General features: G+C 41.6%; 1 protein-coding gene across 5 annotated transcripts in view; it reads right to left on the bottom strand.

Annotated features, from left to right (window-relative positions):
• The window catches only part of Klhl32 (kelch like family member 32), a 215,215-nt gene that overhangs the window by 154,900 nt on the left and 35,163 nt on the right, over positions 1–25,152 (bottom strand). For all 5 annotated transcript variants that reach the window (XR_005875134.1, XM_040740693.1, XM_040740687.1 and 2 more), the window contains exons 2-3: positions 17,951–18,035; positions 7,510–7,690 (exon numbers count right to left, since the gene is read on the bottom strand). Coding sequence is in view for 4 of the 5 variants with exons in the window: in XM_040740693.1 (XP_040596627.1) it covers positions 7,510–7,690; positions 17,951–17,973 (204 nt within the window). In the remaining variant the exon portion in view is untranslated. The remainder of the gene's footprint in view (positions 1–7,509; positions 7,691–17,950; positions 18,036–25,152) is intronic.

The following is a 25,152-nucleotide window of genomic DNA, read 5'->3' as shown; positions in this document are numbered from 1 at the left end:
TAGTAATCAAATGAAATAACAAAGATGAATGCAGAAATTCAAGAAATGGAAAAACTATACAAAGAATCAATGACAGGGTTGAAGAGATGGATCACTGATTAAGAGGATATACTCTGCTTGCAGAGAAATCTTGTTCCCAGTACAGAGGAACTTTCTGCCCTGCCCAGTCCCCAAAGCTTTTAGTCCCAAATAAACACAAGGAGGTTTGTATTAATTATAAATTGTCTGGCCAATGGCTCAGGCTTCTTATTCTCTCTCTCTCTCTCTCTCTCTCTCTCTCTCTCTTAATTATTAACCCATTTCGATTAATCTGTGTATCTCCACGTGGTCTCAGCTTGCTGGTGATGCCTGGGCCTCATGCTTTCTCGACAGCTTCATGGCATCTCCATGATTTTGCTTTCTCTGTCCCTGTTTGGATTTCCCACCTGGATAAATACTGCCTGTCCATTGACCGAAACAGCTTTATTCATCAATCATAAGAGAAACATATATTCATAGCATACAGAAGGATATTCCCCATCATCTCAGCACTCATTCCAGGAAGTTCACAACTACCTGCAACTTAAACTCCAGGAGATCTGACACCCTTTATTACCTCTGCCAACACCCATAGGTGCATGAGCACACACATACACACAAATAAAAATATTCTTTTAAAAAGCAGCAACAAAACAGAGCTAATTCTTCAAAACTACAACTGATAAATCCTTAGCCAAGATAGCACATAAAAAGATCCAATTTTATAAAATTGGAGACAGCAGAGATGGCATTACCAGATATTGGTGAAATTAAAAAGATTATTAAGGCATACTTAGAAAAGTTACATTTCAATATATTATAAATTTCTAGGCACATATGCCTTACCAACATTAAGCTCAGAGGATATTAGTTATTTAAGTGGATCTGTAATAAAGAACAAGATTGCCCTAGTTAGCCTTCTATTGTGATAAACTAGTAACCAAAACTAACTTGGGGTATGAAAGGGATTATTAGGCTTACAAGATACAGAGTATGACTGAGGCATGCACAGGCAGGAACATGAAGCAGGAACTACAGAGGAACACTCACTATGGTTTGCTTATACATCCCAGGGGTTGGCACTACCCACAATGCAATGAGCCTCCCCACATCAATCATTAATCAAGAAAATATTTCCACAGATGCGTGGACAGGCCAATCTGAGGGACACAATTTCTCAACTGAGGTTTCTGTTTTTTCTGGTGACTCTAATTTATGTCAAGTTGACAAAAGAAACCAGCACAAAGACCAATATACTAGTAAATGTCTCCCAACTGAAAAAAAAAAGCCCAAGCCAGATGAATACCCAACTGAAGTCTACCAATGCTTCTAAACCAATTCCACAACATAAAGTAATTAATACTGCCAAACTCATTTTTTATCCAAGTTTTATGCACACACCTATACTGGAAAGGACACAGGAGAAAAAAAGAAATTATAGGCCAATCTCCCAGTGAATATAGACGCACAAATTCTCAACAAAATATCTGTAAATCCAACTCAACTACACATCAAAAACATCATTCACCAGGATATGTGGAATTAATTCCATGCAAGGATAGTTTAATGTATGAAAATCAGGAAGTATAATACAGCACATTAATACACTTGAGGATAGAAAGTACAGGATCATCTTTTTGTTTGTTTGTTTTTTGTTTTGGTTTTATGAGACAGGGTTTCTCTGTATTGTTTTGGAGGCTGTCGGTCCAGCCTGGCCTTGAACTCACAGAGATCTGCCTGCTTCTGCCTCCTGAGTGCTGGGATTAAAGGCGTGCGCCACAACCACCTGGCACATGATCATCTTAATAGATATGGGAAAGGCCTTTGATAAAAGTGCCTTGGTAAATATCCCTAGACCATGAAACCATTAAAGAAACTAGCAATACAATAAACATCTGGTAACATAATACATGTAATACATACCAAAAAAAAACCCTCTATAACCTGTATAACATTACAGTCAAAGCATTTCTAGTAAAATCAAAAATGTGACATTGGTCTCAACTCTTCTCACATTTTACCCCAATATAGTCCTTGAAACAAATAATAGGGGAAAATATAAATGGAAAGATGAAAGTGAAATTGTCCCTAATTATAGACAATAACTGTTCATAAATAAGGGACCCAAAGTTGTACTAGGAAATTTTTAGAACTGAAAAATTCCATTCAGAAAATTAATGGGGTATAAAAAATCAGTAGCTTTTAAAGCATCTCCACTTATAAGTGCTTTATAAAGAAATAAATAGATAAATAAATAAATAACCCAGGGATAAACCTAAACAAGGAACCAAGAGTTTCCCTATAGTGGAAAAAATTAAACACTGAAGAAATTGAAGAAAATGAAAAGATCAACAGGAGAATGAGGCTCACAGAAGCAACTAAGCAGGGCTCCTAAGGGCTCACAGAGACTGAAGCAGCAGTCACAGAGCCTGCATGGGGCGGCACAGGCTCCTCTACTTACACACTGCATGGGGCTGCACTAGGTCCTCTACTTACACACTGCATGAGACTACACTAGCTCCTCTACTTACACACTGCATGGGGCTGCACTAGGTCCTCTACTTACACACTGCATGGGGCTGCACACGCTCCTCTACTTACACACTGCATGGGGCTGCACTAGCTCCTCTACTTACACACTGCATGAGACTACACTAGCTCCTCTATTTACACACTGCATGGGGCTGTACTAGCTCCTCTACATACATACTGCAGTTGTTTAGCTTGGGGTTTTTGTGGGACTCCTAAAAATGGGAGCAGGAGCTGTCTCTGACTCTTTTGCCTGCTCTTACAACCCTTTTCCTCTTACTGGGTTGTGCCATCCGGCCTTGATATGAGGATTTATGCCAAATCTCATTGCAACTCGTTATGCCATGTTTGGTTAATATTTCTGGGAAGGCTGCTCTTTTTCTGAAGGGAGGAATGGACTGGAGAAGAGAAGAGGTGGGGGTGGTGTACTAGGAGGAATGGAAGGAAGGCAAACTGTGGCCAGAATGTAATGTATGAAAGAATGAAAAACATTCTAAGAAAGAAAAAAAAGAGATGAAAAGGTCGCTAATGCTCATTGATTAGCAAGATTAATATTTCAAAAATGGCTATATCATTAAAGGTGACCTACAGATTCAAGAAAATCTCCATTAACATGTCAATGACATTTTTCCCAGAAATTGAAAGCATACTGAAGGCCATATAGAGCACAAATGATCCCAGACAGCCAACAATCCTGAGCAAAAACAACACTACGTGAAGAAGTACATGTAGCAGAAGCCCCGATTAAAGTCTACTGCAAAACTATTGTAGCAAAAATAGCAATATCACTGCCTCAAAAACAAACATGCAGATCAGTGGACTAGAGCAGAGGACTTAGTCTCTTTTCCTATCGCCCTGATTAAATATTCTCAGGAAAGAAACTTAAGGAAAAAGAGGTTTATTTTAGCTCCCAGTTCAAGGGATCATGGTAGGTCAATTGGGGTAGCGAGATCTCCACATAGTCAGTCACTGTCTGAAGGACAGCCTTGAATGCTACTCTAGGGCTAAGCTTGCTGTCTCTATTTTATACAAGGTTCTCCTCCCAGGAAATGATCCTTCTCACAATTAAGGTGGTTCTTCTCTAAAAGGCATGTCCAGAGACCCACCTCTAGAATCTGTCAACACGAAAAAGTTCCCATTAGTAAAAGCACACTTACAGCTACTTGACATTTGACAAAATTGCCTAACTATACACTGGAAAATGTATAGTAAATGATTCTGGGAGAATTGGATATCCTTATATGGAAGTATGAAGCTGCATGCCTATCCCTCGCCCCGCATGAAAGTCAACCCTGTGGTAACATATAGTATTTATGATTTATTAAAGTTTTCCTGAGGATTCAGAAAGCAAAGCCAGCCTCAAGCTATAGAGATCAAGCAGTAGTGATACACACCTTTAATCCCAGCGGCCACAGAGCTAGGCAGTGGTGGTACACACTTTTAATCCCAGGACTCAGGATTAAGAGGTAGATGATCTCTGTTAGTTCAAGGCCACACTGACAACACAAAGTTGATCCAGTCCTAAAACAAACAGTTCACACAAAGGTGATCACATGCCTTTAATCCTAGCACTAGGGAGGTGGGGTTAGAAGGATATGGCTGGGCAGAGAAAAGAATATAAGGAGGAAGAGATGGGAATTCAGAGCCTTTGTTTCTGAGGATTCATGGAGACAGGATTGTCATTTCAGCTGGGTAGAGGCAAGATCTACTGTGTTGGATGACTTGCTTCTCTGATTGTCAATGGCCTTAATAAATCATAAGTAATAGATCATCACACAACCTCAAAAGACCCAAAGGTCTGAAACTCTGAAACAGTTAGAAAAAAACCAAGGGAACACTCTATGACACAGATATCACATTTCTGAAAAAGACATCAACTGCTCAGAAATTTATCGGGAAAATAAGATTTTATTCAATTAAAAAGCATACAGCAAAGGAAAAAGCTTGCTGAAAAAGCCTACAGAATAAGAGGAAAATCTTTGCTAGCTATACATCTGACAGAAAGTTAATACCTAGAAAAAATATATATATAACTCAAAAATATAAAAAACACAATAGATAAGTGGTTAATGAATAGTTCATTTTCAAAAGAGAAATTGCAACATGCTCATGCAAGTTAAAATCACTTTGAGATACATCTCAAAGTGGGGTTTAGTGGTAAATGTCTTTAATCCCTAGTACACAGGAGACAGAGATAGGTTGCTCTCTGTGAGTTCAAGGCCAGCCTGGTCTACAACATGCATTTCTGGACAGCTAGGACTGCTTAAAGAGACTCTTTCTAAAATAAAAGCAAATGAACAAAAAACAGTAGCTGGGGATGATGTGGGAAAAAGGAGACCCCTACATGGGGCTAGCCACTCTGACAATTAGCATGGCATTCCTCAAAAATTTAGAAATAGGGTATGAATCAACTATACAACTTCTAGATATATACTCAGAGGACTCTAAGTAAACATACCACAGAGATGCCTGCACGTACACCCTTATTGCAGCACTAATCACAACAGCCAAGTCATAGAACCTGCCATGATGTCTCTCAGGGAATAAATAAAATATTGTGTGTATGTACAATGGAGTTTTATTCAGCAATAAGAATTAAATTATCTTATTTGCTAGAAAGTGAATAATCATACTGGAGGTTATCACATTAAGCAAAATAAGCCAGATGCAGAAAAACAAATACTCTGTTTTCTCTTATTTGTAGGTCCTAGAATTTTTCATAGATGCACAAAACCACATACTGATAGGAAAACAGAAGGGAGACGAGGCTCAGGGAGACCACTGGGAGGGGTAAATGAGAAGGAGAACTCAGGGGAAGGAACAGGAAGGAGATGAATATGGTGGAAATACATGATATATTTGAAAGAGACTTCCTTTATGAACACATGAACAATGAAAACATGCCAGCTTAAAAAAGAAGAGGAGGAGGAAGAAATGGAGGAGGAGGAATAAAGGTGAGGTTGTAATGATTTCGCTAAACCAAAGATAAATGAAAAATGGATGTTTATTAGGGAACAATTACACAGAAAAATACAAAGAACTGTGGCTAATCCATCAGAAAGACCAAGGGAAGGAAAGCCATGCCTCAAGCTTCCTTCCTTTTCCTTCTGTCTGCCTGAAGGCACACCCGAAGGGGTGTGGCCCCCATTACAGGCTCACAGAGCAGCCGCCTACAGAGGAGGGAACTGAAAAATGGCTCAACAGGTAAAGGACCTTGCTGTACAAGTCTGGAAACCTGAATTTGATCTCCAGAACCCACCTAAAGGTGGAAGGACGGAGAGAATCAACTCTACAAAGTTGTCTTCTGATGTTCACAGACAAACGGTGGCATGTACTCCCACACTTATGCACACACATGTACACATACAGACACCACGCAATGGTAATATCTTTTTCCCATGTGTGTGTGTGTGTGTGTGTGTGTGTGTGTTATGCATACATGCTTGCATGTATATGGGAACACGTGTGTGGAGGATGTCAGCAATCTTCTTCAACTACTCCAATACTTTATTCTCTTAGGTAAGGTCTGTCAATCACATCAGAGCTGCTAGAAATGCCTGGTCTCACTAACCACTTCCTCAGGATCTTTGGTCTCTGCCCTCCCCTCCAAGGCTGGAATGTCAGGCAGGCCATACTCTAGCAGCAATGTGGGTTTCAGGGATCTGAATTCCATCCAGTAATCATACTTGTATGGTTTGTGGAGGCCCATAAAAATGGTTTTGATTCATCTTTTTTTTTTTTTTTTTTTTTTTTTTTGGTTTTTCGAGACAGGGTTTCTCTGTGGTTTTGGAGGCTGTCCTGTAACTAGCTCTTGTAGACCAGGCTGGCCTCGAACTCACAGAGATCCACCTGCCTCTGCCTCCCAAGTGCGTTTTGCTTCATCTTGACTTGAGGTCAGAGAGTTCAAAACTATCCTCACTCTTCCAAGGTTAAAGTCATAAGACCTAAAGGTCTAAGGCATCGCTACTGTAGGATGTTTGGTCTTAGGCATAGATGTCTTATATAAATAACAAGAGACTTGGTCTGAGGTGTGGTTACTCTTAACCCTTAAGGCCAGATAATGAGATATTTAGTCTAAGGCATGCTTACCAAATGTTTGGAGAATTAAGAATTAAGTCTTTTGCCATTTTCCCCTTTTAGGTTGGGGTGTATAAGAACGTTGAAGAAGAAACTTGGGGCATTCAGTATTCACTGGATTGCCCGCCTCATTCTATTCTGTGTCTCTGTCTTTTCTTAGCATCTTTACCTGCCCATTCTCAATCCACACTCCCCTCTCAGGTATGAACCTGGCAAGTCGGCTGGATCTGACTGAAGCCCCACAAAGACAGGCTACAACAATGGTTGTTCTTTAACTACTGAGATACCTCCTCAGACCCCCAAATAATAGGTTTCTTAAACTTAAAAAAAAATCAGACAAGGATTTCATTTCCAGATATGCAAGTTAAGAACTATGTTTATTACTTATTTACGTTATGAATTCCAATTACTTAATCTCTGAGATTCAGTTTCCTTATATGTAAAAAACGACAAGCTTTCATAGCATCTGCATGCACGTGTACAAGCTGATCGTGTGAAGATGAAAAGAAATGTAAAAGACCTCATGCTTTCAGGTTTGTATCACCACACACCGCTCACAGCCGGAGACCACATTCCAAGTTCTAGCAGAAAAGAACCATATCTTCAAATGTCACCCATGTCACTGCCACACCATTCAGTGCTTGCTTGCAAAATACCAAACGCATTAGTCAGACGCCAAGGGAGGTCAGCTTCCCATTGCAGGCACCCAGCCCAGGCCAGTGAGTGTTCCAAAAGGCCCCTGACAAAAATCTGTCCAGGAAGGAACATAGGTTGTCAACACTTACAACTCTGCAGACCATCATGTGATTGACTTAAAGCCCAGGCAAGGTCAGGAAACACCTTTAGTATTGACATCCGAAGACAAACACACCCACCTTTACTTACCCGGAAGTAGTCACTGCAGGCCGCAAGGACGGCCTTGTGAGCATGGAATTTCTGTTCCTCAGCAATCAGGGTCACATCACAGAGAATGCCATCACTTCTTTGCTGGTTCAGTGCTGCGAGGACAGTGTCGTTGTGGGATTCTGAGTGGCACAGCCTCTGGCCCGTCAGCATTTCTTGAATACTAAAACGGAGAGCAAGGAAGCCCTGTTTACTCCTTTCACCAGCCCTGCTTTCCAGGTTCTCTCTGACCCTTTCAACCTTGGGGAGGGCACTTGGGACTCCAGTGCACAGTGAGTTTGACCTTTCTGTTCTCAGCTCTACCCTCTAAGCGTGGTCTGTTTGCTTGCCTTTCGTCTGACTCTTCTTTGCCCTGTCTTTGAGACTCTTTCTCTTGTCAGCTCACCTGTTTCTGAGGCTTAAATTTGTGAATGTCTACATGAGTCTGTGGACCTATGAGGCTGCTTCTAAGCCCCTATTTCTTTACTGTGCGGGTACATGCAAAACCTTGCCAGATGTACATGTGCAGGTGAGTATTCCCCGTGTGTGTGTGTGTGTGTGTGTGTGTGTGTGTGTGTGTAGACAGGGAGACTCTTACTACTTTGTAAGCTCCCTCTCTAACTCCAGCCTTCCTCAGCTTCAAATTTACCATGTGTCTCCCTAGGATACAAAACCCTGAATAAATAAATATAAGGAAACGGAGCAAATGTTGGTTGGGAGCAAAAGAGCTGCAAATGACCTCCCCTAATCCAAAGCAGTTAAACCACAGATGCCCAGGAAACTTAGGAAACTATACACCACCCAAAGAATGCTGAAAAAAATCAATTTGCAATAAATGGTAGTATAAACCTATAATTCCAGCACTCAGGACCCTCTGAGGCAGGAGGATTTGAAGATCAAGGCCATCTTTGGCTATAGAGTAAGTTAGAGACCAACTGAGCTACATGAGAGTTATCTCATGAAAAAAAAAGTATCCTTTGTAAATGAAAAAGAAAATTAAAAGTTAAAAGCTTAGATTGCCAAAAAGTTCTCCATATTACTTTAAAATCTCAGGAACAGGTACTGGGCTCTGACTAGCGAGCTATGTCACTATTAAGTTACTCCCAGGGGATGAGAAGAGTGTCAAGCCCTGTTTCTAAACAGTGAACTCCTTTGAAAGCTGAGTAAAAAGACCCAAGGACAGCTGAACATGATTTCTCCATACCTGACAATTCCCTGACCAGTTCTAGCATGAAAAGTTGTTATTCAGAGGCAACAACATTGCTGGCAGCCTTACCTACACTGTTGGCTTATTTGGTAGGACACGACCATGCCTGTGACAACTGACTGGTAAACTATAGTTGAATGAAAATCTCTACCTTAACATTAACCAACTTTTTCCTGTGAAGAGACAGTGTAGTCAGCAAGGTTTAGCCAATATTTCCCACTGGAAAGCATCAGAAATGGAAGAACTATGGAAAGAAAATTACTTGACAGGAAGTGAAGCTATAGCAAGCTCCTGTAGGAAGAAGGTGGGGAGGATTATTTTCAGTAGACAGTGGCAGTGGTGGCCGAGTCTGAAATCCTCAGGGCTGTTGAATATTCATGTGTGGCTCCAGAGATAGGCAGGCTTTTAAAAGTCACATTCGGAAACACAAACAGATCTTTATGGAAATCTCTATGTAAAGCCTAGGATGGAGATTAACTAGCATCATTAAGTAAAAGAATGGGGAAAAGAAACAGAAATGCGGTATCAGCAAAGCAGAACATGATGGTAGCCTGAAGTATCTTTCCTAAAACGATGACCTTTTTCCAGTTAGCAAACCTGTATTGCTTACAGGGTTCAGCCAATTATCCGGCATGATTCATAATTATTAATTATAATTAACAATTTACTCTTCCTAGTAACCCGAGGAGAAGGTACTATTGGTACAATGGTTTTGTGGATAAGAATACCACAATTCCAAGATTGTGGATTTTAAAAACCTAACCTTAAGAACACAATGATTTTTCCTGATTTTTTTTAAAAGATAATCGGTGCTGGAAAGATGGCGCCGCTGTTAAAGGTAGGGTCACAACCAAAAGCAAAAGGTACTCTATAAGAAAGATCCCCAAAAATTATGCCCAAGGTGACAAAAATTTCAAAAATCCCCTACTAATTTTATGTCATACATAATTAATCTGAAAATCAACCTTTAGAGTAATATGTGAAAACCCAATGGCATACTATGTAATCATGCTTCAAGACCATTTTCCTATGTACCAACAGAAAATGGATTCTTAGTGTTATAACTTTACAAACTGCATTTAAAACTTTCATAACTTCCTTTCTCCTCTTTCATGTTGCCATAAATGTATTTTGAAATTGCATTTGTAGTGGAATAAGAACATACTAAAATAACCACCTTAAAGCATTTCCTTACTTGCAAATCTGGCACATGTCATTCATTATTAAGCCTGAATCAGTATTTGTACTTAGATATCTGTTGAATGTGAATAATTCTTGGCAGCGGAAGAGCAACTGTGAATTGCAATTGGCAGAGACTGGAGGGCTGAGCTTTAAAACAATAGTGATGACTCCTTGGCTGCACAGACTCAATAGCTCAGCTTGAAACAGTCAGGCTTTAGAAACACCATAAGCTGATATTTAAGACAACACTTGGCAGAAGACCCCAAATATTTAGAACCAATATGCTATGAGTTCTTAAAACCCAGAAATAAACACTTTGAGATTTGGCAAGAAACAAAGTCCCACTAATCAACAAGTACCAACAAGTCGGCATTGTATTCTCAGAGTAGCTAGCTTCCCACTCTTCTGATACAAAGCTGTGGAAGACCTTGCCTCTGTGAACATGATGTCACAGCTGCCCACAGCACAGAGGGATCAGGCTCACTTCACCTGGCTGATAATCAGACATTGGGAGCAGCATGAATCACAGACCACAGTGTACCACACTGAATCTAAGGTGGGATGCAGATGGAGACCTGCCACTAGCTCCCTCTGCCCTCAGAACAAATGTCAAATCAGCAACCTCACCCTCCAGGTCAGAGCAATGTCCTTCACTACTGGGAAACAAAGAAACAAGAAAAAAAAACTGTTTGAAAAACTTTCCAAAGTACTGGGAAAATATTTGATTAAGGATCTACATTTCTCAAGGGGAATGCAGATTTAAGAATCTTCTTAAAATTGGAGAGATTCTCCCATGAAAGAAATAGTACCCCCTCAAATTCACAGCTAGCACAAAGTACCCTTTTCTCTGGGGGTGGGGAGCAAGAGTTGGATTGCCAAAACAGTGGCCATTGAGTGGCTGCTGAGCACTCTATACAGGTTAGTATAAGTTGAGATTTACTGTTAGTGTAAAACAATATTAGATATCAAAACTGATATGAAACGGGAACCCAAAATATCTCATTACTACTTGTATATTGAGCACGTGTTTAAATTATGACTTATGACACAGTGATTTATGTGAAATCCATAACTAACATTAACCAGAGCTGTTTCTTTGTTCCTCATTCTAAGATATATCTATTTCAAAGTACATACACTTCCTACTGTGATTCCCTTTCCAAGCCCACAGTTCACAGGAGCCCTATAAGAGTGCCAGGTGCCTCCCATCAGGCTACCAGGGTGGACACTATTCCTGCATCTCACAGGGCTGACCCAGGTGCCTGGCATGACAGCAGGAAACACAGACTCTCTCAGGAGCAGACTGGTCTCTAGTAATACCAGGGAGTGAGTGAGCGCTAGACTGGTCACGTGCCAGCATCTAACCATGGGGAGATTCACGCATGAGGTCTCAGGGATGAGTATGCCTTATGACTCAGAGCCTGCAACTTTCATTCTGGAGCTGATCACAGAAACCAATAAATTAAATGCAGAACATGCTTCCAAGCTGTTCATCTGAACCTCCACTTTACTGCAAATGGTTACTGGGTGCATACTGTTAATGCTCAAATCACAGAAAACCCCGGGGGCTTATTTTCATATATTCCCTTAACTGAATTCAGGCAGATTTTTTAAGATGTAATAAAACAACTCTACAGCTACACATTTTGCCTTTCAAATTTAAAAGTTCTCTGGAGTTCTATTTTAATGATTTTCTAGTACTTAACAAGGTCAAAATATCTTTACAAATTAATAGGAAAAGAATGCTATTTACTTATGTGGACAGGCTGCACAAAGATCCCATAATGGATTTTTTTCTTAGTTTTATATAATACTTTATGAATTTTCAAAAGTGGATGCTAGAAATAAAAATAGCCATAAAATAATAAGCAAAGGTTAAATCTTATCAAACAATTAGGAAATATTAAGACTATGAAGAAAGGAGCTTAATCATAAATGAATAGCTCTCTATACCCCTTATCTCATTCATATCTACAACAAATATTTATTCAGCATTATCATTCTAAATACTAGAAATAAAATACCAAATAAATGAAATGTAGTAGCAGCCACCACAGAATATTCAGTCTATCAAGACAGTGACACAGTGATTCCCAACTTTCTAATGCTTGACCCTTAAAAACAGTTCCTCATATTGTGGTGACCTCCAACCATAAAATTATTTTTGTTGCTACTTCATAACTGCAATTTTGCTACTGTTATTGATTGCAATGTAAATATCTGTGTTTCCCCATGGTCTTAGTGGCCCCTGTGAAAAAGTCATTCCACCCCCAAAAGGGTCTCTACCACTGCACTAAGTGATCTCACCCTCCAAAAGGAGAAATATCCAAGATGCAAACTGAAGGTGGATGAGCTCCCACACAGATACAAAGAAAGTGTCTGTGGGAAAAGAGAAGCACCAATTTTGGCCTGTGTCAGCAGGGAGCACGGCCCTGGCATATAACAATTGTTGAGAGCTACCTGAGCCCTGGACTGAAACACCAAGATAGTTTCAGAGAGGTGAACAAATCTGAAAGCTATTCAGGGAAGAGAGAGAGTTGGAAGCTTTGGTGACAGTTAGATATAGATATGGAAACAGTTTCTCAAGAACATGTTCATATTACTGGTTTATAAAACTTGATATCCCAATAGTAGGGTACCTGGGAAAGAAGAAAATGATGAACTCTGAAGCCTTAATCTAATTAATCTTATCAAGAAAAAGCATGGGGAATGTTAAGTTTGAGTGGTCTTAAAGGCTTCCAAAGGGAGATGTCAAAAACACAGCTTGATTCATAGCTTTGGAGCTCAGACAGCGGTGTTGCATAAGAAGAGAAACCTATGAATCATGTTTTCAGAGGGGCCAACAGAGCATGACCATCTCAAGAACACACTTGAGGTACAGCTGGTAAAAACTGCTAAGATGGATAAAGAGATCTAAAGCAAACAGAAGGAAAACATGGCTTAGTTGGCCTTTTGAGTGGCAGGAAATAGGAACACCAGAAACGGAAAATTCGGTGCAATTTTGGGCTTGTTAGATGTAAAGATGTTTGTGAACTGTCATTGGACAACACAGATTATTCAGTTCTTCAAATGAGTGATTTCTTAGGCAAATGCCACACACACACACACACACACACACACACACACACGCACACACACCAACAACACCACCAACAAACAATTAAAAACCAAGAATGGAAGAAGTTAAGGGTTGAGCAAAGTTACAGAATTTAAAATGGTTAAGAAGGGAACATAGCAATAAAAGGAGTCCCAACCATATTCTGCTAGCTCATAGACCAATGCTCTGCTACTCAGACATCACCAGAGAAGACTCTTCCTACAGTACATGGGAACAAATACAGAGACTCACAGACAGACAATATGTATAAAGTGAGAGACCTTGGACCACTCACACCTAAATGGTATGTCTCCATCAAATATTTCCCTCAGAACTCAGGGAAACCCACCAAAGAGGAGGTGGAATGATTTTAAGAACCAGAGGGCATGGAGGACATCAAGGAAACAAGGCCTTCTAGACACCTAAATACAGCAGGACCATCGTACATATGAAATCACAGAGATGGGGACAGCACGCATAAGGCATACACATATCTGTGCCAGATGGGGTCCCAGTGCTGGGAGAAGTGACAGTTGTGATCCTGAATCCAGAAACTATCTCCAATTGATGACCACTTGCAAAGGGAAAATGTTTTCTCCAAGAGACTTTCACTGGGGATACAAACCACTCTTATGAGTATGGCCCCATGCCCAACAATAGATGGCCAACACAAAAGGAACTCAATGACATCTGTGGAGGGTTTTTTTTTGTTTCATAATGTTTTCTTTTTAACCTTGTAGGTCCTTTGCGTATGTACTATGGCTTCTGGTTTTGTGCTTTAATGGAATTCTTGTGTATATAAACATTTGTGTGTCTGGATCTATATGTGATTCTTGTGCTGTTATTTTTGTTCTGCGTTTGTTTTCTTTTGTCCTATTCTGGTTTTTTTTCCACTGAAAATTACAAACTTCAACTAGATTGAATCAGAATCTATATCATTTACTTTGTGGGTAATTACAGATGCATTCATTGTTTTAATAATTTCTTGTTTTAATTTTTAAAATAATGTTTATTTTATATACCAATCCCAGTTCCCTCTCCCTCCCATCCTCCCACTCCCCCCCACCATCTTCCCATCCGACCCCCATCTACTCCGCAGAGAAGATGAGGCCTCCAATGGGGGATCATCAAAATCAACCACATCATTTGGGGCAGGATCCAAACCCTCACCCTGTATCTAGGCTGAGCAAGGTACAGCCACTTTGAATATCAGTATGGCAGTTTCTCAGAAAATTGGGAATCAATCTACCTCAAGACCCAGCAATACCACTCTTGGGCATATACCCAAAGGATACACACTCAACCCACAAGGATATTTGTTCAACTATGTTCATAGTAGCATTATTTGTAATAGCCAGAACCTGGAAGGAATCTAGATCCCGCTCAACATTGACAATGTGGTACATTTACACAATAGAGTACTACTCATCAGGAAAAAGACAATGACATCTTGAAATTCTCAGGCAAATGGATAGAACTAGAAGAAACCATCCTAAGTGAGGTAAGTCAGACACAGAAAGACAAACGTGGTATGTACTCACTAATAAGCAGATATTAGTCAGAAAGCAAAGAATAACCAGCTTACAATCTCAACCCCTGAGAAGCTAGGAAACAGAGAGGACCCTAAGTGGGACTACATGGACACCCCCCCAATCAGAGAAGGAAAATGGACAAGATCTCCTGAATAAATTTGGAGCATGGGGAGGGGGAAGGGCAGTAGGAAAGAGAGGAGGGGAGAAGGGGAGTGGGGGAAGAGAACATGAGAAATCAGGAAGGTAGAGTTGGAGGAAGAACAGAGAGGGAGAGCAAGGAAAGAGACTTGGCAAAGGGAATCATTACATAGTTAACAAGAAACCTGGCACCAGGGAAATGTCCTTCAAGGATGACCCCTAAGCAATAGCGGAGAGGCTACCTTAAATGCCCTTCCCCTATAATGAGATTGATTACTACCTTAAATGCTATCATAGAGCCTTCCTTCATCAGGTAGCTGATGGAAACAGAAGCAGAGACCTATAGCTAAGCACTGAGCCGAACTCCTGAAGTCCAGTTGTAGAGAGGGAGGAGTGATGAGCAAATGGGTCTGGACTATGCTATGCGAACCCACAGAAACAGCTGACCTGAACAAGGGGGAGCTCATAGATTCCAGACTGATAGCTGAGAGCCAGCACAGGATCAACCCAGACCCCCTGAATGTGGGTGTCAGTAGGGGGGCCTGGGTAGTCTATGGGGCCTCTGGCAGTGGATCAGTATTTATCCATAGTGCATGAACTGGCTTTTTGGAGCCCATTCCTAATGGAGGAATTGCTTAGTCTGGTTTGTTTTTATTTTATTTATTATTACTCCTAGATGCCTATTCTAATAAAAGTGGGAAGATCTAGGAGCAATTGGAGGAGGAGAAAATATAATCAAAATATATTGTGTAAAAATGTTATTTTCCATAAAATAAACAGTAAAAGAATAAGGAAGAGGAGGAGAAGGAGGAGGAGGGGAGGAGGAGGAGGAGGACTGAGGAAAAGGAAACAGTTGGTAGAAGTGGAAAGTAGCTATGCTAGTAGATGAGACACAGCCATAAGGTCAACTGACAGCCCTAGTAAAATAGGCAAACTTCCAGGTCAGGAAATGAATTCACAGTGAGAGCAAAGCAGCTAAGAGAGTGATTTCAGAAATGAAGTGACTGCTGGCAATAACAGGATCCGTGGTGTGGCTGCGTCAGTGTGTGGCTGGGTGGAAAGACACGCTATCTGCAGAAAAGCATGCCTAGGACCCAAGGGCTGTGAAGCTGGGCAGATCCTCCATAAATGGTCTGTGCTGAGGAGGAAGGCACAGCAAAATTCATGGTCTTGTTGCAACGGTTCCCAATGGCATGATGGAAGGGTGAGGGAAGGGGAGACGGGGTTCTGGGTGGGGGCAGAGAAGGAGATGGCTACACCACAGAAAACATGGAAATGGGATGGTAACTACCATAAATGGCTGACTCAGATAAGAAACCCACTTGAGAGCACACACTGATTCTGGCGTAAAGGAAACAATGATTTGTCTGAGGTGGTGCCATATAAATGCCACAGTCCTCACATACTGGCTGGGTACCAGATCTAACACAGGGCTTTAAGGCCATGGTATTGACTACATTCTGAGTGTGGTGCTTTGAAAGAAAATGCCACCAAATGGAGTGGCATTAGGAGATGTGGCCTTGTTGGTGGAAGTATATCACTGTGTGAGTGGGATTTGAGGTCTCATTTGCTCAAGTGTCCCTCAGTGTGACAGTCAGTCGGCTTCCTGTTACCTGCAATATGTAGGACTCTCAGCTCTAGCACTGAATCTGCCTGTACACTGCCATGCTCCCTATCATGATGATAATGGACTGAACCTCTGAAACTGTAAGCAGGCCACCCCAATTACAGGTTGTCCTTATAAGTGTTGCTTTGGTCATGGTGTCTCTTTACAGCAGTAAAAACCTTAACTAAACCACTGAAATAGCTTTGGTTTTTGCTCTGAAGGCCTCTAAACATCCACTGTACCCTCTCCCTGATGATAAGAAATACTTGTAGCCCTTGAACAACATGCCCTAATCCCCCATGCTTATTTATCTCTCTCTTTTTTAAATTTTAATATATGTATTTATTTTACATCTTGCCCACAGCTTCCCCTGCCTCCTCTCCTCCCACTTCTCCCCTCTCCTCTACTCCCTACCTCAATCTGCTCCCCTCCTTCAGTATTCATTCAGAAAGGGGCAGGCCTCCCATGGGCATCAGCAAAGCATGGCATATTAAGCTGCCCTAAGACCAAGCGCCTCCCCGTGTATTCAAGCTGGGCAAGGCAATCCAGCAGGAGAAATAGGTTCCCAAGAGCAGCCAAGGCACCAGGGACAGCCCCTGCTCCCATTACCAAAAGTACAACAACGAGACAAAGCTACACAACTGTCACATACATGCAGAGGGCTTAGGTTAGTCCCATGCAGTCTCCCTGGTTGTTGATTCAGACTCTGTGAGTTCCCATGAGCCAGGCTAGTAGCTGTGGGTTTTCCTGAGATGTTCCTGGACATCCCCCACCCTGTCCCTGAGCACACACTCCGCTTCTACAATCCCTCCTCCCTCTCTTTAACAGGACGCCCAGAGCTCGGCCCAATGTTTGGCCCTGGGTCTGTGAATTTGCCTCCATAAGTTCCTGGAGAAAGGCTCTCTGATGACAACCTGGGCTGGGGGAGTGGGGATCGGTAGTCACAAATCAGATCACAGGGCATGGCCAGCTCAGGCTATGTATCCACTGCTGCCAGGAGTCTTAGCTGGGGCCATGCTTGCAGACTCCCTAGGAGTTTTCCTTACATTAGGCTTCTGCCTGACCTCATAACACCCCCCATCCCAGTCATCTTTTACAGTACTCTCCCCCTCTATCCACCCCCAACCACCCCCAACCAGCCCACCCACCCCCAGTCCACCCAGATCTCTTCTATTTCCCTTCCCAGGGAGACCCATGAGCCCACCCCCCACCCCCAGAACTCTTCTTGTTACCTAGTCTTTCTGAGTCTGTGAATTGTAGCATGTTATCCTTTACTTCACAGCTAATATCCACTTATGAGTGAGTACATGCCATGTCTCTCTCTTAATCTTTCTTCTGAAGACCTTTTGACTGCTTCCCCGGGAACTGATGGCTTGCCTCTTGGCGGAATGGATGAAAAGTGCTGTCTCCCTGGCTGCCTCTCTGAGTTTTAGGATGTGAAGTTTCCTTCTGCCTGAGTGCATTTCCTAGCTCACTCTATCCTTTGGCTCATGATTCTTTTCTAGGCTTGATCAAGAGATCTCAGTGATTCATCCTTGTTCCAAATGCCCAAATCACAAGAATTACGACTGTTTTGTTTATTCAGTCAGATTGTGGTCAGTTCCTGCTGGGAGCTCAGTGCTGCTGTCTGACTAGTTTAAGCCTCACTAGACTGAGCAAGGGCACTGTCCTTCAGTGTGTACCTGAGACAGCGTTCCGAAGGCATTTTTCAGCTGGGTCCTCAGAGTCAGGTTTAGAAGTTTCCAGAAGAATCCGCAAGCATTCCAGCTGCATTAAAAAGGACAAAGAAGAAAACTAAAGTGAGACAAATGCAAAGAACATTCTAGGAGTTCACGACACTGATGCTTCAAATCACAAAGGAGAGGTTTGGAGAACATGAATGCTGGCGTTCATCATCCCCTCCACCATGTTCCTTTAACATGCTCTTGATGTTTTTAAACGTTCAGACTTTTTACATTATTAGAGATGCAAGCAGAGGAAGTGAGCTATGTTTGAAACCTGATAATGCCTGATTAAAGATTAAAACAAAAAAACACCAAATGACCATCGGAAACAATTAAGATTTTATGAAATACAACTACAGTGATCTGAACGACAGATACCTGTCCGTGGAAATACAGGTTTCCTTCCAAACATGATTAGTGAAATCAAGTTGAAACCAAGTACCTGTTGGGTAAATATACACAGAAAGAAACTTCTCTGCTCAAGGAGATAGATTCTGAAAACTCATCGAAAAATCAGCACACGGAGAGGATGGAAGTGAGGAGGGGATGGAAATGTCTCTCATGGTAGCTTCACGGTTAGCATACGAGAGCAGATGTACTTGTCAGGCTTGGCGCTCCTTGGCTGTGCACAACTCTCAACAGTCCTTACTGCCCACCCTTGCCTTTGTATTTACTCAGTGATGTAACTCTAAGCAGAAAAATAAATTATTTGAAGAGTCTGGGACCTGGTCCATGACTGCAGTTTACAGCACTCACTCGAGAGTCTAGCTCACATTCTGTAATGCACCCAAGTGACAACATTAATTATAATCTGAATAAGCTAAATAGGCTTCCTTCTGTCTCAATTTCATTTCGAAAAGCAGCCATAATAGGGTAAAAGGAATGCATATGAAAGGGATGTATTAAACTGTGCCTGTTTCTTCTGGCTTTATAATAAAATATTTGTAATCTGACTAAAATACAGCATTCATCATATTATAAAGAAACCTGCAATTGGTTTGAAGTGCTTAATGTGACACATTGTTTAAGTAGTCCATTACTGAATATTGAGCTGTTCCTAGCATTTATGTCACACAGCTCACCTTTTAGTTCTTTTTTTTTCTTTTAATTGTTAGAAAACTTGTTTCTAATGTAAGTTCTGACAAGGATTAAGGCAAGCATCACTCTCACTTGCTCCTTCAGGGGTGAGCAGCACAGGCGGCCAGAAGAATTCTAGACACATTGTCTAATCAGCTGGGAGACCTGCTTAGCAACTATTCCTGCTACAGCTCCCCTCAGAATGTGGGCTGTAAGTTCTATGGTATGATATCAAATGTAAACATAGGTTACCACTTGAGCTTTGAAACGGGGAAGAGTATCTACTACAGATGAGAAAAAAAAAACCTTACTCTTTTGAAAAATCCTGTTTTTTAAAATACTTCTGGTGGAGAAAATAATTTTTAGAGGTTACAGTAACTCACCATCAAAAAATATATCTAACTTTATACGTTTCAAACAGTAATGGAAAAAAATCATAAAATGAATTCAATTCCCTGCTAGAGACATTTACTGTTTGTAAGTCAACACAGTAAATTAGTTCTCCAAAACTATGTAATTATGATCTCCTATATCTTACATAATTTAAATAGATGAACAAAACTTTTAAACGTGAGTCAAAATGGGTTAAAGATGTATCATGACAGAAAACATTTTCTCGGTATTTCCAATTAATATAATTTTTTTACTTGATATACATGTAATATATTGGTATAAAATAGGATTTACAGGCACATACATTTGTTTTATGAACAGTTTCACAGACAGATAGGATGGTGTGCCAGAAGTGACATGTCCACAGCTTCTTTCTGCTTTTCCCATGCTTCCAACCTGGATTCCTTCCTATCTATGGCTCTTAACTTCCCCATGACCTGCAGAGACCTTGATCAATCTCGTGTCTCCTTCTTTAGAACTGGCCAGCTTGGTGGAATATCAGGAAGGAGAGCCATATAAAAACAGGGAGCTGTTGTTCCTCGGATACCCAGTTCTCCGTAATTACTTGCCACATACACTAAGGCACAGCAGCACAACCTTTGGTGTGATGTTTAGTTGGAAGCACAAGAATAGGCTCCCCTTGTTTGAACTGAGAGCTGTCACTTTGGAGGGCTCTTAACTGTGGCCATCTGTCACTTTGTGAGGCCTCAGTGATGGGGATGTCCTTCTGTATGTATGGGTCTCTTATTGATTGATGAATAAAACAGTTTGGCCAATAGAGGCAGGAAGATAGGTGAGGCTAGAAGATGAGGAGAATATTGGGGAGAGAGGCTAGAAAGAGACAACATGTAGGCTCCAAAGAAGTAAACGGGTCCGGGCACTCTCAGGTAAGCCAAGACCACATGGAAATAGGTTTATGGAAATGGGTTAATAATTAAGACAGAGCTAGCCAATAAGAAGCCCCAGATATTGGCCAACAGTTTATAAATTAATATGTCTCTGTATTTGGGGCGGAAGGAGACCTGGCAGGAAAGAAACTCCAGCAACACCACAGGAATAAAGAAAGTGCTCTCCTGACCCTTCTCTAGTCAGGCTTCTCTGAGTTCTTTGCTCAGGTAGGTGCTTCCTTCACATCTGTCTCTTCAAGAGCTTTGCGATCAAGCACTGGACACATAAGAGTTTTTGATGAACAGAGGATTCACTGATGTCACAGTAATTCAAAGGAGAAAATATGCTCATAAAAAGTAGTCAAGAAAGTGTGTATTAAAATTCTGGTGTCCTTTAATCAGTTTCTCAGCTTGGCTTCCCTGGATTTCAGAAGGATAAAGTGAATTTTCCTCTGCAGTGCAGTTATTATACATGAGCAAGACAGTGAAATGTATCAGAATTTTCCACTGTAAGAATAGACATCATCAACACATGGATTATAGTGAGCTAAGAGTGGCTAAGAACCAGCAGCCACAGAACAAGCTCTAAAAATAGGGCCGGTGTTTTCCCTTTTTGAAGGAAATTTCCATTCAGAGACTGACTTGTCACCGGGTCTCAGTTAGCATTGATGTGCTAAGTTCCTTTATGACAATACAAATGTTGAGTTAGTCAGTGATCTTCTCACATGATGAGTGTGCTGATGAATTTTTACTTTTGTTTCACATTTTGCTAATGTAACTAATGTCAAATACTAATCGTTTCTTATTTCATCTTAATCCATAATAGTTTGAAAGGAGAAAAAAATCTGAGTGGAAGATCACAAATACACTTTTAACCACTGCCAAGTTACTTGTAATGATGTCAATGCTGGGAAAATAGCTCTTCTATTTTATTGTTTAAGGAATAATGGCAATAAAATATCTGTTCATGTAGACATACTTCTAAAACGTATTTTTAATCTGAGGTCACTAGAATCCATGGATGTCGAACCCACAGATAAGAGAGAACTGCCTACAACAACACAAGTAGGGAGAAGTGAAATCAGGTCTCCAATCCAGCATACTACACACCGAGCTCACATTTTCAACCACAGCTAGCAATAAAAATGGTGCAGTGTCCAGGACACAGTTACCCTAAGGTGTTGAAGAGCCTCAAGGCAGAAGAGTTAATAGTTATGGCTAGCCAATTTTTATGTCAGCTTCGCTCAGGCTAAAGTCACTTGGGAAGAAGGATCCTCAATTAAGAAAATGCTCATAACCAGATTGGCCTGTGTGCAAGTCTCTGAGCATTTTCCTCCTGGATCATTGATGTGGGAGGGCCCAGCTCATAGTGGGTGATGCCACCCCTGAGAAGGTGGTCCTGTGTGCCATAAGAAGGCGGGCTGAGTAAGTCACAAGAAGGAAGCCATGGGTAAACAGCATTCCTGTATGGTCTCTGTATCGGCTCCTACCTCAAGGTTCTAGCCTCCACTTCCTGCCCCGACGTCCCTGGATGATGGGATAAACCTTTTCCTCTCTAAGTTGATTTGGTCCTGGTGTTTTATCACAGCAATGGAAACCCCAACTAAGACACAAGACAGCATCATCTTATTACAGAAAAGGTTTCCTGCCATTTATGGTTCCTGAAGTTAATAAAGGAACATTTTCAACCACTACAAGGAAATCAGAACAAGCCTAAACGCTCTCAGTCCTGATCTATACAGGACAGGGATTATAGCCACCAGCTGTCTCCCAGGGAGCCCACACCAATTCATATGTGGAGCTTCTAACCTCTAATACCTCAGCGATTAGACTTTTAAGGATGTAATTAAAATGAAAGGTCACAAGTGGGCACTAATCCAATTGTGTCTGCACATACACACACAAAAACTTTGGGCACAATTGATTGTTCTGTAGCAATCTCCTGGAAGATTAAAAACTGTCTTAGAGGAAAGCTCCCTAAGACTCAGGATATTCTAGAGGGAGGGGAAACGTCTACCCTGTAGAGAAGCTCTTTATTTATTTTTATTTAAATTAGAAACAAGCTTGCTTGACATGTCAATCCCAACTCTCTCCCTCCCTTCCTCCCCTGCCTCCCCGACCAGTGCTCCCAACCCCCCACCCCATCCCCATTCTGCACCCCAGGGAGGGTGAGGCCTTCCATGGGGAATCTTCAAAGTCTGCCATATCATCCCGGGCAGGGTCTAGGACCTTCCCAATGTGTCCAGGCTGAAAGACCATCCCTCCATGTGGAATGGGTCTCCCAAAGTCCATTTGTACGCCAGGGATAAATACTGATCTACTACCAGAGGTCCCACAGATTGCCAAGGCCTCCTCACTGACACCCACATTCAGGGGGTCTGGATCAGTCCCATACTGGTCTCTCAATCACCAGTTTGGGGTCTCTTTAAACTCAACAAGTAAACAACAGAGTCCTAAAAGTCCCTAAAACTAAGCAGATTCCTGCAGGCTCCTCCCTCCCCAAGCAAAAAAAGCAGAGAGAATTTATGAGACACACTCACACCAGCCAAGCAGCCTGAAAGAAGCTCAGACAGACCGAGCCACCAAAAAAAGATCCTGCAGCCAGATGAGTCTCCTGACACTTGTGCAGTGTGCTCAGGTTTCCAGCTTTCATGAACTGTCTGTGCTGGGATGGGCTGGTAATACAGCTGCCTGAGTCATGTCTGTTCCTATATGTAATCCACTCCAGTGAAAACTCATTGGTTTCCCCCATTTGGACTTCAGTGGCAATCATTACTTGTTGGTCTCACCCTTTCCTCTTTCTGCTTCCATCTGCACCTAAAGCCATGCCCAAAGGGGTGTGGCCACTATTACAGGTTCACAGGCAAGATGCCACTAAACTCTACCAGGTTGCCACCTTGCCATCAAACTCTGCTCTGTGATTAAAATCAGCCTGACCTTTAGCCATTTCTGCCAAGTCCCCCCAGTTTGCTTCAAATTACCATGGCTATATTATAGGCTATACCAAACCCAATGACTGCATTGTCTTCAGGTCCATGACAATTTATTGACTATTGACCCCCATCGGAATATCTGCCTCCTGCTTTTGCTTTTTCTAATCAGTGCTCATATTTCTTTGAGAAATTAAAACATACCACTTTCCACAGAAACTCCCTCCAGGAAGTTTCTTAGAGTCCTATGCACAGTGTAATTTTGGAGTGCGTGTGGACTTGTGTCACTTAAGGTGGGCTTTGAGACTTCAAAACCCATGACAGGCTCAGTCCCTGACACTACAGATCAGGATATAAAACTTCTCAGCTACTTCTCCACTGCATGCTGCCATGTTCCCTACCATGATGATAATGGATTAACCACCTCAGAAACTGTAAGCAAGCCCTGAATTAAACTCTTTTTTTATAGAACTGTCTTGAACATAGTGTCTCTTCACAGCAATAGAACAGTGACTAAGAAAGAAGTTGGTTCTAGGGACTGAGGTATTTCTGTGACAGGCCTGACCATGCTATTTGTTGGACGAATATGGAAGACTTTAGGATTCGGGATTAGAAAAGTGGTTGGATGGTTTAAGCATAACTTAATAGGCCATCCTAGTAGGAGCATGATAGAGAGTACTGAGGGTAATATGTAATGAGGGAGCCTAGCTCAAGATCTTTCAGAGGGGAAGACTATTAGTAAATAGCCTAGAGATCATTCCTGTAATGTTTTGGTAAAGATTGTAGCTGGTCTTTGCCATGAATCTGCCTGTGGCTAAACTGAAGAGTTTTGAATTAATAGTGTTGTTGGTTGTTGAGAGAAGCCCCTTCCTAGCCAGTTGCTTGGCTCCCTCCCCCATCCCCCAGCCAGTCGCCTGGGCTCTGCGGCATTGTAGTCCCCAAATAACACACAAGACGCTGTATTAATTATGAAGCTGTTGGCCTTGCTTGTTTCTTACTGGCTAGCTCTGACTTAAGTATTTATCCCATAATTGTTAATCTAAGTATTTTTCTTACCAGAGAAGTTTCCGGGCTTCTTATCTCTATGGTGGTTACATCTTGACTCCCTGTGTTTCTCCTACCCAGAGTCCTCTTCGACTCCTAGTCCCACCTATCTTGCTTCCCTATTGACCAACAGTACTTTATTGACATATACACAGGACTTTCCCAACAGTTGGCAAAGGAGATTTCAAAACAGCCTTATATTGACTCTGTCATGTGGTTATTAGTAATCACTTATGCAGATTTATACTAAAAAGGAGCAAGCTGACAAAAAGAAAGATAACATAAACTATTTGAGGAGAAAACGATCATCTGGAAGCACAATGGAGCTAAGTCCTGTTCTCAAGGAGATAAAAAGTTTAATTAAAGGAAAGCCTAACATTAAATGGGATAAAGGGAGTGATAACCTCAGGGCAAGACCCCACTCAGTTAGGCTTCCAACTTGTGAAAAGGAACTAAAAGAAAGCTTAAGCAGTGAAGGAACCCATCAACAACAAAAAAGGCTGATGCAAATGTAATTGAAAGACGGGACCAAGTTGCAGCCCCATCAAGCAGCAGAACTTGGCAGCTTTGATTATACAGTTCTGGCTTTAGAATCAAGGACACACAAAAGGGGTTGTGGAATTTCCCTCTGCAGCTCAAGCAAGTCATTAAGGCCAAGCATGTGTCAGAGTTGAACCTGTATGGAGGCCCAGAGAGGCCACTGCATGAAGCATGAAGGTGAAGCCTGGATTGCCTTGGAGACTGCAAGATGTTGGAGATACAACAGACTTGGGACACCTGCCAAAGAGAGTTACTAACAGGGAGTGGAAGCAGCACTACAGAGAGAAGT

Source organism: Mesocricetus auratus, unplaced genomic scaffold (genome assembly GCF_017639785.1).
Source record: "Mesocricetus auratus isolate SY011 unplaced genomic scaffold, BCM_Maur_2.0 Super-Scaffold_6730, whole genome shotgun sequence".
In the NCBI taxonomy this organism is placed as follows: Eukaryota; Metazoa; Chordata; class Mammalia; order Rodentia; family Cricetidae; genus Mesocricetus; species Mesocricetus auratus.
This window is presented reverse-complemented; position numbering and strand designations above follow the sequence as displayed.